Source organism: Clavelina lepadiformis, chromosome 4 (assembly GCF_947623445.1).
Source record: "Clavelina lepadiformis chromosome 4, kaClaLepa1.1, whole genome shotgun sequence".
Taxonomy (NCBI): Eukaryota; Metazoa; Chordata; class Ascidiacea; order Aplousobranchia; family Clavelinidae; genus Clavelina; species Clavelina lepadiformis.
Genome location: NC_135243.1, coordinates 8,004,759 through 8,022,946, shown reverse-complemented (window position 1 = coordinate 8,022,946; position 18,188 = coordinate 8,004,759). Strand labels below are relative to the sequence as shown.

At 35.6% G+C, this 18,188-nt stretch overlaps 3 protein-coding genes across 3 annotated transcripts; all 3 read left to right on the top strand.

The window, feature by feature from the left end:
* The first annotated feature begins 997 nt into the window (after positions 1 to 997).
* Positions 998 to 4,866, top strand: LOC143452109 (uncharacterized). The gene is made up of 3 exons (XM_076952955.1): positions 998 to 1,614; positions 1,737 to 1,949; positions 4,752 to 4,866. The coding sequence occupies exons 1-3, from the start codon at positions 1,330 to 1,332 to the stop codon at positions 4,812 to 4,814; spliced, it is 561 nt and encodes a 186-aa protein (XP_076809070.1). The 5' UTR covers positions 998 to 1,329; the 3' UTR covers positions 4,815 to 4,866.
* Positions 2,446 to 3,096, top strand: LOC143451681 (carbohydrate sulfotransferase 11-like). The gene has a single exon (XM_076952398.1). The coding sequence runs from the start codon at positions 2,446 to 2,448 to the stop codon at positions 2,944 to 2,946; it is 501 nt and encodes a 166-aa protein (XP_076808513.1). The 3' UTR covers positions 2,947 to 3,096.
* A 1,953-nt stretch (positions 4,867 to 6,819) lies between the features above and the next one.
* On the top strand, positions 6,820 to 17,697 carry LOC143451859 (xaa-Pro dipeptidase-like). The gene is made up of 12 exons (XM_076952615.1): positions 6,820 to 7,128; positions 8,241 to 8,421; positions 9,139 to 9,330; positions 9,740 to 9,787; positions 10,369 to 10,430; positions 12,380 to 12,547; positions 13,874 to 14,020; positions 14,251 to 14,399; positions 14,624 to 14,808; positions 15,170 to 15,280; positions 16,430 to 16,513; positions 17,007 to 17,697. The coding sequence occupies exons 1-12, from the start codon at positions 7,109 to 7,111 to the stop codon at positions 17,166 to 17,168; spliced, it is 1,509 nt and encodes a 502-aa protein (XP_076808730.1). The 5' UTR covers positions 6,820 to 7,108; the 3' UTR covers positions 17,169 to 17,697.
* Positions 17,698 to 18,188: the final 491 nt, after the last annotated feature.

Below are 18,188 nucleotides of genomic sequence, written 5' to 3'. Positions count from 1 at the left end.
CAACCCGGTTATTTCTATTTAGTCCGCCAATTTCAAGCACTGCGAGTCACAAAAGACGATTAAAAAAGCAGTTCCCTTACAGTCAAAACGGGATGGGTGTTAAAAAACTAATTAAGATGTCACAAGGGAGAATGAAATGCAACATGGTGGAGCCAATATGAAATAGAATCGTAATCAAAATTACTTAACGCCGTTTGCATTAAATAAACTCTGTCAAAATTGGTTATGTCGCCGGCGATATAAAACGTGTTTGTCCCACTTGGGCAACCAAAATACCTTACACGTAGGCTAACGGTTTTCACTTTTGCCCAGTATGGCTTACCAGAAGTAGTAGCCTGTTCTGTACCCGATGTTTACATTTAACGTTTAATTTGGTCAACAACGATACCATCCCTTACTTCTTTCTTTGTTCACGCATAAACGTGATGAAATACCCGCTTTTTGTCTTACTTGGCCCATTGTATTTTCACTTTATATGAAAACCGTTGCGTGTACGGTATTGGGTTACCCAAATGGGACAAAAAAGAGGTTGGCTCTACTCGCCCGAGATTATTCGTTATTAAAGAAAAGAATATAAGAAACCCGTGTTGGGATCGTTGCTGGTAAAAGTAAGCGGAAACGTTTTGGTCGGCATAGGCTGGCGGCTGCAATGTATATAGCCTATACTTCAAGTTGCATTAGGCTTGAGGCTAGCTTGTAACTATAATCCGATGTATAATCTATAGTGGAAAGTCTATCACCTGCATGCACGAGAATCATAAATGCTCACGCCGACCTTTTTTACCGTTACAGACTGCGTGATGTTTCCGTTCACTTTGACTGGATGATGAATTTCAGTGCGGTGTGCTTGTAAAATGATAAACTTATAGATTCAATTTAAGTGCAACAAAAAGCTTAATCGACGTTTTTAAAACTTTTTTAAGTAAAATTACTTACAACATAAATATTCGGTTATAGGCGAACAGGGAAATCGATGAAGAAAACCTAAATTGCCTTTCATAGGTTCCCGGACCTTGCTATAATAGACGCTGAATATAGCTCTTTAGTTATTCTCATTATCTGGATGACCTACGTTACTGCGGTCAACCAAAAATGTCTTTGTTGCTGGAAGGATATAGCCTATATAGGCCTAATAAAGATTAAGCCTAAGAATAGATTACAGCAAAAGAAAGTAAGCCTATATTGAAGCAGGTAGAAATTCTGCATTATCATTACTGGAAAGACAACTGTGACTAAACAGTTAGAACAAAAGTATATAAAGTTTAAATTGCTTAACCATGACTATACCAATTCCTCAGGCTTACAGAATACTAAATACAAGCATACAATATGATGACCAAGCAAAGCGTTTTGTTTATCGTAATACTTTTAATTGGCTTTTCGAGTTTGTTTTACTCCACTATCTTTCCTGCTTGTACAAACATAAACGGAAGCACAACGTCTCCCCAACATGCGCATGAAGAAAGGAAAAGAATGAAGCCCGTCACTTCTTACTCGGTTCAAGAACTACGTCGAATGACAATAAAGACTGCTTGCCAAAGCACAGACAGTGTAGAAAACGTGTTCAACAAGTCTTTCGTGAACCCAACAAACATGTATTCAGAGACATATAAAGTAAAAGACGTAACTTACACACGCTTAATTGCTTGTGATTGTATTCAAATATAATAATAAAAAACATATGTCGAATAAAATTTTACTGCTTTACGTTTCACTCACAAATTCACATTTTACAGTTTTTAGTTTGTGAAATACCAAAATGTGGCAGCACCAGCTGGCTGAAGGCGCTGCTCATCATGGAAGGCCATTACACAGTCGAAGATTATTTTATTGAAGGAAAATTCCAAAGTGAAAGTCCAAAAATTTTCCACATTGGTTGGGTGGAGATGAATTTGTGGCACATGAAAAATAAAACTGAGCAATTGAAAACCTGGAAGAAAGCTTTTAAGGTAAATCACACGCTTGACCATTATTGTTTATATTTCGAAAAAATAACGAAAGACAATGCGTGATTCCGTTAGCGCAGTAACTGCATGCACTTTGATTTGGCATCGACTATAATTGTATTTTAGTGTTTTTTTTATGCCATAAACTATGCGGAGCGAAAGCTAGGCTGCTAACCGTTGCAGATATAGCACAATACAACACATGCTCACGAACAATTAACGAGCAGGAAAAAGTTGCAAAGCCCAAGCGCTTAAAATATGCACTATAGCAATAATAGAGTTGTGCTTTAAGATGGTATAGGTTAGCATGTTCACCAAACCCACAAAATAATTCTAAGTTTAACGAATTTAAGGCCAAATAACACCGACAAATATGATTGATAGAGCAAAATAGCCAAACGTTGTTGTATAATTTCACGTTCTGGTGTAAATGAAATGTGCGTAAAGTGAAAAGTCATAAATTTTAACGCATTTACGACAAATTCATTTTCAGGTTATTATGGTCCGTCATCCATTTGACCGAATGGTGTCTGCCTATGTGGATAAACTGATATATGGTGCACCGGGTTTTGGCGCTGGCTTTAAAACGTTATCGTATGAGTTGAATGCCAAATATAGGCACTTACGCCATAATGTTGAAGACCGGAACAAAACTGACGACGGTACGGCAACTTTTGAAGATTTTGTCAACTATCTGGTAGATACAAATGGTACGAATCGTCCACACTTCTCTTTCTACCACACGCGCTGCAGCGTTTGTACGGTCCACTATGATTACATCATCAAATTTGAAACAATGCGAGAGGATATCGAGTATCTACAAAACTATCTTAATATTTCACAGCAACATAGGAGAGTATTATTCCCTGAAGCTAAGCAATTGACACAGCCTGAAAGGATGAAAGAATATTTTCAGCAAATCCCCAAAGAGTTAATGTTAAAGGTGTACGATGTATATAAAAATGATTTTGTTCTATTTGGTTATGATCGTCCGGTTTAGCTAAATCGAAAACATAAGTTGGATTAAAACGAATCTTGTTCAGGCACATAATTATACATTGATATCAAAATTTATGTATTTATTGTGTAATACTGTGTAGCCTATACATAGGCCAAAAGTATAGATGAGCAAGTATAAGTGATAAACTTGTAGTGTAAATATAAAGTAATATAATATAATAATATAAATGTAATATAAATTTACAAAGTATTACTATATACATAATTATCTATATACTGTATCAATGTATAATTATGTGCCTAAACAAGATTCGTTTTAATCCAAGTTACGTTTTCGATTTAGCTAAACCGGACGATCATAACCAAATAAAACAAAATCTTTTTTATACACATCGTGCTCTTTCAAAATCAAGTCTTTGGAGATTTGCTGAAAATATTCTTTCACCCTTTGAGGCTGTGTCAATTGCTTAACCTCAGGAAACAATACTCTCCTATGTTGCTGTGAAACTTTAAGATAGTTTTGTAAATACTCGATATCCTCTCGCACGGTTTCAAATTTGATGATGTAATCATAGTGGACCGTACAAACGCTGCAGCGCGTGTGGTAGAAAGAGAAATGTGGATCTTTTCCTCCATCGGAGTCAACCAGATAGTTGACAAAATCTTCAAAAGTTGCCGTACCGTCGTCAGCTTTGTTCCGATCTTCAACATTATGACGTAAGTGTCTATATTCTGCATTCAACTTATACGATAATGTTTTAAAGCTAGCGCGGAAACCCGGGGCACCATATTTCAGCCTGTTCACATAGGCAGACACCATTCGGTCAAATGGGTGACGTTATCTATACTGTGTGCCATATGCTGTCAACGCTGCGCCAAGGCAATTTATTCTGGAGAAAAAGGATCAACCTTGAGGAAATGATTCGCGGGTCACAAAAACGATAACGTCATGAACCTAACTATAAACCTGTAGCTGAACGTTTCATCTAACCAGGCCACAACATGAAAGGCTAACGCATCACTGTTACGTAAATAAATTTCAAACAACCGCCTTGTCGGCAGAATTGTGGAACAACGCACTTTTCACTTCTTTAATTGCATTAATGAAGGCCTTAACAGTGATGCCGGTTTTATGGGATTTTTTAAATAAGTACTCATTTTTTAATTCTAATATAGTATACGCCTACTATAACTTTATTTCCGTTTTTTTTTCAATTTACTAAATGGTTATATTTTGCTGCAGTAAATTTTTTAAGCGTTCTGTTTACACCATGTTCCGTCATTAAGTACTTTGTGATTGCTTGGTTGCATGTTGGCAGTAGTGGCTTTAGGGTGAGGCGAGCGAAGCGGTCGCCTTGGACCTCTTCCCCTGTTTGTGTTTCCGCGCTCTAAAAGAACAAACATTGGATACGAATATTATTGTTAACAATTCACAGTTTGCAGCCCGGGACGAAAGTCATTCATTGGTTAATATTGATTAGTTGTATGAACTATGAACTGTATTTAGAAAAGGGGAAGTTGTATAAATCGAACGTCCGTGTGAATTCATGGGTCACCTCCAGCTTTGAGATTACTTTCATATAGCTTGATCACGATGAACCTTTACATGATTTTACGCCAAAACCAAAATAAAAGTTATTTTCTCTGTTAGCAAACCTCTGAGGTATTAAGCGCTCTATAGCAACAAAGAAATGAATAGTGTAAGATCTTGGCGGCCATAGAGCAAAATTTTGGGAGCGAAAAACTAAAACGAAATGCACAAAAAATTTCAGGCAGTTTGTTTGTAGAAAGAAAAGCAAAATTTTATGCAATTTAGATGTAAATGTAAATTCAATTTTTTTCCAGGGAACATGCACCCGGATCCCCTACGATAGATTGTTACATCTGCTGTACTTTTGGAGTCCATAAACTCAAGTCGCATCATATGTGACTCAAGCCACCCCGAATCTAAAGCTATAGGTGGGCAGTACCGCGGTACTATAGTACCGAATTACGGTACCACTATACTTTTTTAGTATTGATACCGGTACCTTCGGCACTTTTGAAAAAAAAACCGAATTACCTTTTTCAAGAAATTTCATTCGGTCCCGGTACTCGCTACTTTTCACGTGATTATTTCAAACTTTTAACTACTATGTTTTCAAAAATACATGTTAATTAATCCTTACTACTAATTTTAACATCTGTTGATCTTTTTAAATCTAAGAATGTCCAGTAAAATTGCAAGCGAGCAACGTCACACGTGTTTTAACCTGGGGTAACTTTTATCGAGGGCATAATAACGGCAAACATTGTATTTACAGCAACATCTTTCACACTAAAAGTACCGGTACCGAGTACCGACAATCTACCGAAATACTTTTTAAAATAATACCGAATACCGGAACCGTCGGTACGTTTGTTGCCAAGTACCGCTACCGTTACCGACGTACTTTCAAACTACCGAATGCTCGCTCACCTCTGCCCAAAGCCATCTAGGCTAGGCATAACATCACTATTGCGTTTGTTGTTTCCAAGGAGACCTGAACCTGGAAATTGTGAAATAATGTTTGCTATTTCTTAATATACCTCATGAAGCAAGTTTATGCTTGCGAAAGCTTGTGCAGAAGAAATAAAAATAAAATTTAACCCTACAGAGCGCCATCTTATATCCTCTTTTTATATTTTACTATACTGTGGGGATGGCGATGTGTATTGTTTTAAGGTTGGCCTAAAGCCAAAGGCGTCTAGTCTTTCTTTTAGAACTCCTAGACTATTTTATCTTTGACTCCGTTGCGTATGCTTTCTCTAATAGTCTAATTGTTTCTTTCAGCCTGCACAACATTCATAAAGTCTAAATTGTTACATTGTCCGAAATATAGTCGTAGTCACATCAGAAAAAATTTCATCACCATTTCACATTCGAATAGAGCATTCACTTCAATTGAACAAGCCAGAAGGGCAAAACAGACAAACTCGAGCGAAGAGAGAGAGTTTGAACCAAACCTAAGCTTTTATATCGAAACATACCAGCCAATCAGCAAAATACACGTTATTTCATTACTACGTATAAATATGTCATTTTACGTCACCGAGCTTTTCACCGAAGTACCATCCAACTCTACGCCGTGAAATACAATGCTACTTGAAACACTTCAACTATAGGTCGGTTTGGCGCTACAGTGTTTGAATAATTAATAGCTTAAGCAAGTTAAATACACCTGTTTAAATATTCAATTGCATCTAACCGGAGAACACACAATCGCTTTTAAAATGCCAATTATAGAACTTATTTAAATTTATTATCACGACCTCCACAATACACTGGTTTACCACGGTTCAGCACCCATCAACTTTGTAGACAGTAGCCTAGCTATGTTGTAAGTTGTACCCTACAAATTTTTAATCTTTATTTTTGCAAAAAAAATTAAATACAGTCCCTATTAACCTGATGAAGCTAACTTGAAAGGGTTAACTAAACTCTAGCAGAAATAAATTTCTGTACTTCACCAATGGCGTCGTGTATTTGATAAGCTCAGCCGGTAACAGTAAATTCTCAAACTTTGCCTATCGTTGAGCATCAGCTAAGCTTGTTTGATATCACGTTGTTGTGAAATGGTTTTGATGCTAACCAAGGCTGCATAATAATAATTGCAATTTTTACGTTACTATTGAAAGCAAAGATGGCGAAACAATTGCTATCATGGTACTTTCCCAAAACCCCTAGAAAAAATGAAGGTGCGTGGTAGAAGATTATTTAGAGAAGACTATTTCTTAAGGGTTTTAGTGCACTTAACCTCAGTTTATGGCCCAAAAAATTTTGGTCAATGGCCCCCAGGGGATTATGGTTCTAAGGTTGAGAACCATTGTTATAGGGACTGCAAATATAAGCCAAATTAATCTTTTGTGGTCCCTCATTTTCAAAACTTAGCTTTCCTTATTCCGTAATTTAGTGTTGCCCAAATGTAGAACACGTTGAATAGGCTAATAAATAGTGTAAACAAACGTGTAAACGCATGTGTAAATATCTTATCGTTGGTATTGCTGGGAATTGTGAAGACGCAGGAAGTAGACCTGAAGCATTTAATTAAGGTTGCTCTATATTCACATTGTGTTGAGATCTTTGGATTGGGAGATTATCCGTTGTTAGACATCGTTGGTTCGGAAGGCTATCTTTTCCTTGTTTAGAAGTATAGACCTAGTATAGTTTGCTTGAAACAGACATGGAATTCAAAAAAGCAGAGTAAGTTTGTTTTATAAGCGTTCATTAATAATTTGTTACCGTACTTGTATTGACGGTTTTAATGTTTACTGGTACCTCGTTTTGCCAGTGTTGTAGGCTACATGTGTATTGTACATGCAACACACATAATATAGGCCTTAAGCCCTGGTTACCAAGCTACCATAGTGGAAACTGCATGCACGAAATTCATCAATGTACACAGCGAATTTTCTTCTCTTTACGTCAATTTATAGGCTAATAAACAAACAAAAAATTAAGGTTTTGGTATATGCCATCATGCCAAAATTTGTGTCTTTGCATGCACAATTGGAAATTAGGCGGTCTTCGATTTTGGAACAAACGACGTGAAGACAAAAAAAATTGGCATGCGCTTTGATAAATCTCAAGTATGCAGCTGCCACACTTTCCACTATGGCACGATTTCTTGTCAAACTGCCGTACTTTCCAGTATGGCCAAGCTAGCTTTTGTATAGGGTTCTATTATCACACATTTTTATTTGTTTTTATGATTCTTCAGATACATCTAGTACTGTTATGTGCATTGCTAACCATATTGTCTCAGTTATATACACTGGCATCGTAACATAGCCTACATACACAATGGAAGCATATAAATTGGGGGCAAATTTCATCAATGTACAAATTGGGGAGATTAACTTCAAAGGAGAATCGTTGCTAGATATATCTACATTAATTGAGTGACTTATTGATCCATTGTATAGTCATATAGTAAATCATAAACCCGGTTTTATTTGAATACTGAATTGGAGTTTCTAATACAACTGATACCTTGTTTTTCCACCAAGTATAAATTGATTATGACTCCCATTTCCCAGCATCTACTTTTAACATTACTATCATTAGTTGTTTGGGTATCAGTTTGAATTTATTTAATCTATAGTATAATATAACTAGCCTCTGAAGCAAAATATGTTGTATTTAACTTTGGGGTACTTCCATTATTAATCTGTCAGCCTATCTAATCTAGTGCTTTTTTAAATGGTAGAAAGTATAAAAAATGTGTTGTTATAGCGAGCACTGCATAATGTTTTCTGTTGTGCTCCCAAAATAAATTCTGTACTTGTTATATGGTGTAAATTTCCTGTTCTTAGGCCCACCTTCTGTTTGGGAAACACTTATCCTGTTCCTATGAGCTTATTTGCAAACAATCGAGAACGATTGTGTGAGGTACTTCGCAAAGAAAAAGATCTTCCTAAAAATGCAATTATCTTGCTCCAGGGAGGTGAACAGGAGCAGCAGCATTCTTCGGATCGTGATATTTTGTTTAGACAGGTTATAACAGTATAACATGATGAAAATGAGAAAATATGAAATACTTTTTAAAGCTTGTCGATGTTTTGTAAATAAAGATTTTGTTAAGAGTTGGGGTCAAGTGAAAAATGAACTAGAAAAATCTTACTGTATTTACTTGATTAAAAGACACTCTTTATTAAAAGGAGCATATAATGATGTTAAAAATTAGAAACTACAAAGAAATGAGTGTACTACTGTACTTGCAAAACTACTGATGCACAGCATAGTAATTGTACCTATAGTGTATATCGTACTATTTGAACTTGTTTATTATGGAAAGAAAAACTAGATGCCACACAAAATGCTTTAGGAAAAGTAACAGAAGTCATGTATTTTTCTTCAAGTAAATACTGTACCTAGTTGTGATATCACTTAATTACTTATGTTATGATATGGTTGTACACTTCTGCACTAAATTTGGTAGTTAGACTATTTGGACATAAATATGTGCAGCATAATATTGTATGATATTGAGATAAGTTATATTGTACTGTATACCAGTGTACAATTGTTTAGTAAAATGAATTAATTTGCAACTCTTTAGTTTGAAGTTAATATACTGTAGCTGTGCAAAATGTTATTAGCAGAATGAACATTTAACAATTGCTTACAACTAGTTGTTTGATAAATCCATTGAAATGCTACCTTGTAGTTATAATTGATTCTGCGCATCATGTATTTTCCTATATCTTACAGGAATCATATTTCCAATGGTGTTTCGGTGTCACGGAAGGTGATTGCTATGCTGCCATAGAAGTGGAGTCAGGAAAGGCAACACTGTTTATTCCTAAATTACCAAAGTCATATCAAGTTTGGATGGGAACTATCTTTCCACCTAGTCATTTTAAAGAAAAGTATGCTGTTGATGATGTGCAATTCACTGAAGACGTAAGTGATAAAACCAAGTTCGTGTTTTGTAAATGTTTGAATTTTGTTTCTGTTTTAAATAGTATGAACATGGCATGTGTATTTGGCAAGTTTTAGATACAAATGTTGGAATTATGTTATCAGGTTGATTTTACTAGCTACTTGAATAGGTTTTGATGACATCCCATGTAATATGCATATAATATATACTTATATGTTTAGATGATTTGTATAAACATTATATTTAGTAAACGTTGTATAACAGATATACCGAATAAACATAATTATAATGTATAATGCAGTTTACAGAAGATATATATTAGTTATATCACATTTAAATTGAATTTGGAGTTTATTGTTGTTGATCTTAAAATTGCAATGTAGCCAAGCATCGTAAATAGAAATTTAATTTTGTAACGGTTTTATTTAGATTGATGAAATTTTAAAAAAGATGAAAGCAGGAACCCTTTTAACTTTGGTGAGTTGGTGGTATTGACAATAAGAAATTTACTTCCTAGAATTATAGCAATGGCCTATAGCCAGTGTTGTAGTGACTCGAGTCATTGACTTGACTAATTTGTAGACAGTTATGATCTTATTGCAGTGCTCTTCAATCTTTTTTTTGTGGTACTCCTTTACTATTTACAAGAACTTTGTATACCTCAAAAATAGCAATGTTTAGTTGTGCACAGAAAGTAAAACAAACTAAACATATACATGCCCTTGGGTATACAGTATACCCGGTTGAAGAGCACTGCCTTATAGCAACCAATTTAACGCAACGCATAATTTGACGTCAAAATAGTTTTTACGTTGTATGGTATTGACTCGAGTCACAACTTAAATTGATTTGACTTGACTCGAGTCACAATTTAAAATGACTCGACTTGACTCAAGTCAGAAAAAATGGCTGGGTTACAACCCTGCCTGTAGCAATCTAAAGTTCGTTGGAATCAGAGCAAATACGATTTCATAAACTCCAACTTCACCGCTCTCGTTTAAAACCCTGCTCTATACTGATTAGCTTCAAGTCTTATTAATAATGCCTTAATTTTGCAGAGAGGCCTCAACACTGATAGTGGACATTATACTAGAGAAGCCGCTTTTGATGGCATTAGCGCGTAAGTCATGAACTAAATAATCTTTTCTGCATACTTACTTTTGCACACTGCTTTTATCTGTTATATTGTTGTCTTCTGTTATATTTTCTTCATCTGTTATATTACTGTCTAATTACTTGTGGTAAAATTGCCAATATGACTTGACTTTGGAAAGCATTAACAACTGCGGCTGTGGTTGAAGATACTCCAAATTTGTAAGAAAAAACTAGGAAAAGCTCCAGGCATGTAGTCAGTGTGGCAGGTGCACACTTGAGTTTTTGTCCGGACGATATTGCATACCGATAGGCTTAGACCGCTTTTTCGTTCTTTTCAAAATCCTTTACCACGTGGAAGGATTACGGTAAGTTAGAAATCATTTTGCTCTCTAGTGGTGAAAAATGTGAAATCTTGAATAACTTTTAATTAGGTATGGTAAATTTTTTTGTCTAAAATTGGTGTCAGTGCTTGACAGCGATTTGTTAAAATATGCTTTTTGCCCTCTGTCTATGATACTTTTGGTAAACATTTTTTTGTCAGCTAACAGCTTTACAAAAACCCAGCAGGAAACAAATTTTACTTAAAAAGAGCATTCAGAGAAAATCGCAATAAAGTCGTCAATAAAAGAGTAGTTTGAAAATAACTCTTTGTATTAATTTTTTGTTTATCATCTATTCACATGTTCTTCAACTTTAGTAACTTATTAACTAAGTGTTAGTGACTACTACAAGAGACCTTTGCTTTGACGATTAGGCTATTGTGGTTTGTGAAATCTGTAAAGTAACTGCTTTCTTGTTTATGTAAGCCAACTTTATGCTGCGAACTCAACAAACCTTTGCATGTCTTTTAATATTAAAGGCTCAAGGTCACACTTCATGTCAAATTTCCGCAATAAGTTGAAAATTACCTAAATAATTCCATCAAAACAAAAGATCTTGTATTTTTTCCAAACTTAATTAAGTATTTTCTTGGTGTTATTCTAAACTGTTTTATTTTGCTTTTGTGTTGCATTAATTATGAGTGTCTAGTGCAGCGGTTCCCAAACTGGGATCCGCGGACCAACTGGGGTCCGTAAAGCAGTTTTAGAGGGTCCGCAATGAGAATTAGTCTTTAAAGCTTAGCAGTTTCAGAGGGTGGATGTAGTACACAACATGAGAGCTGCGCTATCCAAAATCAAACCAAACACTGATGAGTTAATTGCAGCAAAACAAGTGCACCCATCCCATTAAATGCTTAACGTATTTGTTATTTTTTGCTTTTTCTTTTATTGGTGTGGTTTTTTTGCATTTTTCCCATAGCATTCTTTGATTTTTATAGGGCCGCGAAATATCAAAATAATTGCGAAGGGTCCACCAGGCAAAATTTTTAGAAAAGTTTGGGAACCGCTGGTCTAGTGAGTCAAAGCACAGTAAAGCATATATCATTTGCTACACGTGACAATAAGTCTAGCCACCTATTAAAAGTCAACTCAGGTCGAAATGCATTTTTGTGAAGCGGTTTGATAAACACTTGCTAGCGTTTTGCTAATGAAGCAACAATTACCTATTTTGAATCTACAATAATAATTAATTTCAACGTGCGACCTGTGTTGCAATTTTTCGTTATAAATAAACAATGCTCCTATCTGAGCTAGCAACTAATGATAGCAAATATAAATTTGCTAAAATCTGTTTTTATCTTGTCAGTCTTTTTACCTAACTTGTCTAGCAGTGTATGAAACTCATTTTGAAGTCAGATCATGTTTACACTTGTTGTTATCAATGTATTTATATTGTAACCTTTTGTTTTGTTGCAAACCATACAATATATAAATGATCCTTTGTCAAACGGAATTGCTAGATGGGCCAAAAGTGGCTTGTGAGCCAGCAGTTAGTCTGAGTAAATTCTCAGTAAATTTTGTTACACTGATGTTGTATTCAAGTGTTTCATTTTAGTCATATTGTAATAATTTCAAAATTGTATTCCACATTCAGCTTCAATGTAAACAACACCATTCTTCACCCTTTGATCTCCGAATGCCGGGTTATAAAAACTGAACAGGAACTGCAAGTTTTGCGTTATGTCAATCGTGTCAGTAGTGAAGCTCACAAAGAAGTGATGAAAAGAATAAGGCCTGGATGGATGGAATATCAAGCAGAGAGGTACCTTATGTGTGTCTGTTAATTGTGGGTTTGTTAAGAATTGTCTGTTTTGTTAAGAGTTTCACACAATCTTTTGTGCTATACTTATGGTAAGGCAAAGGGTCATTGAGGAAGCTTAAATTTAGCCTTGCACATTTTTAATACAATCAGTTTGCAAGTTTTATTTATTTTTTTGTCTACAGAAGTTTAAATTTTAGTTTTAAATTCCATTTTGTGTGTTGCTTATAATTACTTCTCTTTTATCCATGAACTTTACTAGCACATTTCCGCATTGGTAATATTGTTCTGCCAGTTGGGTTGTTAATCTTCATACTTCATCATCCTATTTTGCTATTTTGTGGTGGCCTTAGAAAGGCAATCATTTGTGTCTGCATTTTTGCAGGTAGTATTTTTCTTCCGTCTGAGTTCACAAAAACAAGTCAACCACTACCAAAGCATTTAGTTTAAGTAAAAATTGTAGCAAGAGCCAATAAACCTTTGTTTGTTCAATATGGTCTGCAGCTGAATAACAAGGTTATCAGATTTATAGCACCTGTTTACAGCAAATAGCTTTGCTTTTACCTTTCAATCATTGACCAGTTTGTATCAATAACTGTTGTGTCAGCAATTGTAGCCTGGCTTGCTTCATCAATAATTTTGCAAACTTTGTTAAATAAATACACAGATAGTGATCACATCATGCCTTGTCACTCAAATGCCCTTCGCACTTGCTACGTATCACATAAAAGCATTTTTATAAAAATCAGAAATGCAAGTTTTGTAAAATCAACCATTAATTTTATTAACATTGTAATTGATAATTATACTAAGTGTACCTTAAATGTGCAAAAACTTAACAGTTGATTGTGTTTAGCGTCCCACAGTCCAACTGGCAACTCATCAATAGATGATAGTAGCACTGAATAATCATTTTATAACTTTAGTAACTTTAACCACCATTAAAACCGAGTCAATTTTTTACTGATCGTGTTGCTAACTCATAACAATTTAATGATGTCGATTTGGTAGTGAAGTGGTTTGAGCACCAGGTTCACAATGGTGAAAATTTATGTTTCATCCCCGCCCTTGATGCTACTGCTACTTTTGTAATACACCTAGGCATGGTAGTGGCGAAGCTTGCTTCTCTTTGGTGGTCCTGATAAATTTTTAAAATTTAGCAGGACCACCAAAGTTAAGATTTTGGAAAGATCACATAGCAACAAAGAAGTTTCATTTTGGTGTGAAAAATGGAAATGAAGCTTGACAGGGTGATTGTGATACTCTGCTTGCAAGTTTTCACCAACATCTACTGTCATGCTTGAAGTTTAAATATATTTTCACTCACAGTTTATTTCAACATCACTGCCATACTCACGGTGGCTGTCGTCACCTGTCATACACCTGCATTGGTGCCACAGGAGAGCATTGTGCCATCTTGCATTATGGCCATGCTGGAGCACCAAATGATCGACAAATAAAAGATGGTGATATGTGGTGGGTAATTACTATGATTATATTATGATGCTATTTCTACTGCCATTGAGTCCCTGTACGGTTTTACTATGTTTTTTATGAGGTACGGCCACCTATAAACTTTCAACAACAATGTATTTTCCCAAATCTTGTTGTTGGCTATTCAGTAAAATCATTGCAATTAAAATTGAACAAAATGTTTTATGAAGAACTGTAACTTCTATTCTTAATACTTTTATGTTCGATTCCAGTTTGTTCGATATGGGTGGAGAGTATTACTGCTATGCTAGCGACATCACGTGCTCATACCCAGTGAACGGGAAATTTACTGCAGATCAGAAGGCAATATACAACGCCGTCTTAAAATCAAATCGCGCTGTCCAAAAAGCTCTGAAGCCAGGTTAAAATTGACATCACATTTTTTGGTCATTTTTGTCTTTCCTGCGATACACAATCCTAAACAAAACATGGCCTTGATGCTTTACATATTTCAATTGTAAGCATAAATTTGGAAATGTTGTTGGGATATCTTTTGGGAAAATGTCAATAATGGAGATAGGAAAGCACCAAAGTTCTGCTTATTTTCATAAATGTATTTAGTTATGCTCTCGAATTTTTTTCCAGGTGTATCATGGGCTGACATGCACCGTCTTGCCAACCGTGTTCAACTTGAAGAACTGAAGAGGATTGGCATCATTACAGGTGACATAGATGATATGCTAAAAGTTCATTTGGGAGCTCTTTTCTTTCCTCATGGCCTTGGTCACTTTATGGGACATGATGTCCACGATGTTGGTGGATATCCTGAGGTATTTTGGATCTTCATCTTCAGATCTTTATATTCATCATGTTCAGATTTGATTACTTGCCAATATACTATACTTTACTTTAAAGTGTGCACAATCTTGTGAATTTTGTAACTTTCAATGTTATTTTCTTGATTGTAAAACTTTATTACCAATGTAAAATACTTGCTGCAAGAATGATTTTCCTGTAGAGTAGGCTACTCCCAGTGAAGTTATGTAAATGCAAATACTAACGCCTGGCCTATTAAGTTAGTATTAGTTGAATTGAAATTGTACTAATTTGCTGAAAGCTAAGTAGTAATCTAATAATAATAACTTATAAATTTTCAATTGAACTATCTAAATACTATCTTACGTCACTAAGGATGGACCTCCAAGATCAACTGAACCAGGCCTACGTAGCCTTCGAACTGCACGAACGATGCAAGAAGGCATGGTGCTGACAATAGAGCCAGGAATCTACTTCAACTGGCCAGTGAGTACTTCATGACTTTGTTGCTTTGTTTTTAGTTGTATGCATAGTTGCATACCTTGTATGTTCTTTACTGAATATTCTAAAACTAAATGTTTACTTGTGGTGTGCATAAACATGAATGAACTTTTCTGGACTTGCCATTTAAAAACAAACCTAATCCGTATCACATGCCAGAACTTTGGCTGCCAAAGGCAATTTAACGACATTTACTCAGAATAGTTACCTCAATAGTATAGATGTCAAAACACCCGGGTAACAAAGGTGTGGCTTGTTCCTAGAACAGCAGAAACGAGAAAAATCAACCTTTGTATTCTTGCTGCAATATAAGGATGTCTAATGTAAGATAGTCAAGTCAACTATGGCGTACGTGGCGGTTGTTGTTTAATGATTAAAAAATACATACGGTGGAAAAGTTAATTAATCGATTCGACCCAACAAAGATATTAAGTAGTCCTGTAAAACATAACTATTCTTTATGAAGGGTTTGTAATCATTTGATCATTAGCTTGAATAAAGCATATAAGTTATATATAGGCAAACTATGACGTATTTTCATCACGCATCAACAAGGTAGCTAGGAAATATCATCTTCATGCAACGACAGTACAGAACTTGATTAGGGCCTGAGGTCTGGTTTTTATATGGACGGTAAGTTTTGTTTTACGATGTGCGAAATGCGCGTCTGTAACGACCGCTTCATTTTTGGAAGCATAGGACCAAGTTAGGCCCACTGGTTCAGAGTCTGAACTTCAGACCAAGCGATCATGCTGTGCGCTGGCTGGTGTTCAAAAATACTGGCCAGGAAGTACTTCGTTCTGCGATTCTTGTAATTAGTTTCAGACGGTGTGACTACCTAAAATAGACTAGACATTAATTGTGCGTTTGACGATTTTCATGTAACCCATGAGCACCAGTCGTGATTAGATCGTACGTGACAAGACCACGTTGAGAATGTGACTTGTGTTAGTTTCCAAAACATGCAACCACGAGAAAAATCGAATTTGGCAGTTTACTTGTTTAAAACGAAGTTAATTTCTAGGAAATGAGAAAAACGAAAAGCTTGGGAAAAACTGATATTTTTTTGCTTATTCTGCATAGAATGTTATCGCCAGGTCATGCCGCACTTAAAGCAATGCATGTGTACTTTAGGTTATCGAGGAGGCATTGAACAATCCGGATTTGGCAAGATTTATTGATGCTGACGCGATACAAAGATTTCGTCATTTTGGTGGTGTAAGTCAAACCTTTTTACGATTTGTCCATGCATTGTACTAAGTGGCACTGAAGAAAACATTGAAAGAACCTGTAAAAATAAAATTACTCCAATGTTTAAGCGTGCATGGGCCCGGCAGATATTCTGCTACCTCAGAAATCCTGTAGAGCCTTTTACTCACCATTTCAGGGGAAGAGAAAATGGTTATGCTCGAGACATTTTGAACATATATTACGGCAAGCTTGTTGGAGCTTTTTTCCACAATATGGAGGAAGAGATCCTCTCTCATATTCTGGATGGTGCGTAAAAGGCTCTACCGCAGCAATCCTATAGCTCACATGGAATTTTTGAAAGTGATCAAAATTTGCTGGTATTGCTTCGATATTTAAGGAACTTCCAGCGAGATAGCAAACATCTGGTTTCCTTCGTTCTTTGCTTAAAAACGGTGAAGCGCTGTAATATCTACTCTATATTCATACACTGACAAGCTTTTATCTTGATATCATCACGTAGGTCCGCATTGAAGACGATGTTGCCATCACTGCTGACGGGATGGAGATGCTCACGTGTGTTCCACGCGAGGTAGAGGAGATCGAAGCTCTCATGGCTGAAGGTAGAAGCCAAGGAGAACCTTCGGATGTTGCTGGAAGCTTGCTCCCTATCGTAAAAGATTGAAGTTTTTCAAATCATGCGATTTCAATTATACTTTTTACAATTTCATTCTTTGAATGGAGCTGGAACAATATTTTGGTCATTGTTTGAGAAATTGTTTCGTCACCAAATTGATTTGAACGAACGATTTTATGTATATTTTGTGCAATAAATTGTCGAGTGACGTTTTGTCTGCATTTCGTATTTTGTGATTTTTTTGGAGCAGCCCCATGTTTATTTCTACAACAAAGTATCTGTACATTTTTGTTTGATTTTTTTATCACATGATTGTATATGCTTTATGCAAAATGTATTGCTAATCCTGTTGTTCATGTCAGCGCCTGTAAAAGTTTGAACTACTGCTTGCTATACGTTACTTGAAAATTACTCACTACTGTTTGAAAATTTTTCTGAAAACTTCAGCATATGGACAGGGCGTTTCATTGAAATTCCGTCCAAAAAATTGACATGTTAACGTTGTGCCCATCATACAATTGAGTCGGCATTGTGTAGCCAACAGCGTGTAGTAATCGCAAATAAAATTCATCATCGATTGCGGTGTGCATTTTTGTTGTTTGTAAATGTAAACCATTAAGCCCTTTGTACAGTGGTTAAGTCTCCTGGGGTATATTCATATAAAATGTTTTGCTGTCAGTGCGCTGGGAAATTAAATAATTCCACTTAGGAAGTATGTTGTTGACCGCGTTGTTTTGTCGGGAATTCTTGTCCTAATCAGCAATAGAAACTCAATTGTAGGAATGTGACCCACCAATAGAGCAATTCCCAAGCGTACAATTTCCTGTTTTGAAGTTGTTAAAGCAATAAATTATTCAGAGAAGAACTTTTAAAACACTTTCAGCGATTTAAAATTAGTTATTTATATAAAAATGATGGAAATTCATTCGACTTTTGATCGTTTAATTAATGCCACCATTCCTGTGTTTATCAGAACAAGAGGTACCTAATCAAAAAACAAACAAAAACAAGTTGTAAAAGTAATATTCTTTTTGAATTAATGTCAAACGTTTTCATTCAAAAGGTCAT

Coding starts and splice junctions, on each gene's coding strand:
- LOC143451859 (XM_076952615.1), top strand. CDS start 7,109: ATGGAATTCAAAAAAGCAGA. Junction 8,422..9,138: donor GTGATATTTTGTTTAGACAG/GTTATAACAGTA, acceptor TATATCTTACAG/GAATCATATTTCCAATGGTG. Junction 14,021..14,250: donor ATAAAAGATGGTGATATGTG/GTGGGTAATTAC, acceptor GTTCGATTCCAG/TTTGTTCGATATGGGTGGAG.
- LOC143452109 (XM_076952955.1), top strand. CDS start 1,330: ATGATGACCAAGCAAAGCGTTTTGTTTATCGTAATACTTTTAATTGGC. Junction 1,615..1,736: donor TGTATTCAGAGACATATAAA/GTAAAAGACGTA, acceptor CACATTTTACAG/TTTTTAGTTTGTGAAATACC. Junction 1,950..4,751: donor CCTGGAAGAAAGCTTTTAAG/GTAAATCACACG, acceptor ATTTTTTTCCAG/GGAACATGCACCCGGATCCC.
- LOC143451681 (XM_076952398.1), top strand. CDS start 2,446: ATGGTCCGTCATCCATTTGACCGAATGGTGTCTGCCTATGTGGATAAA.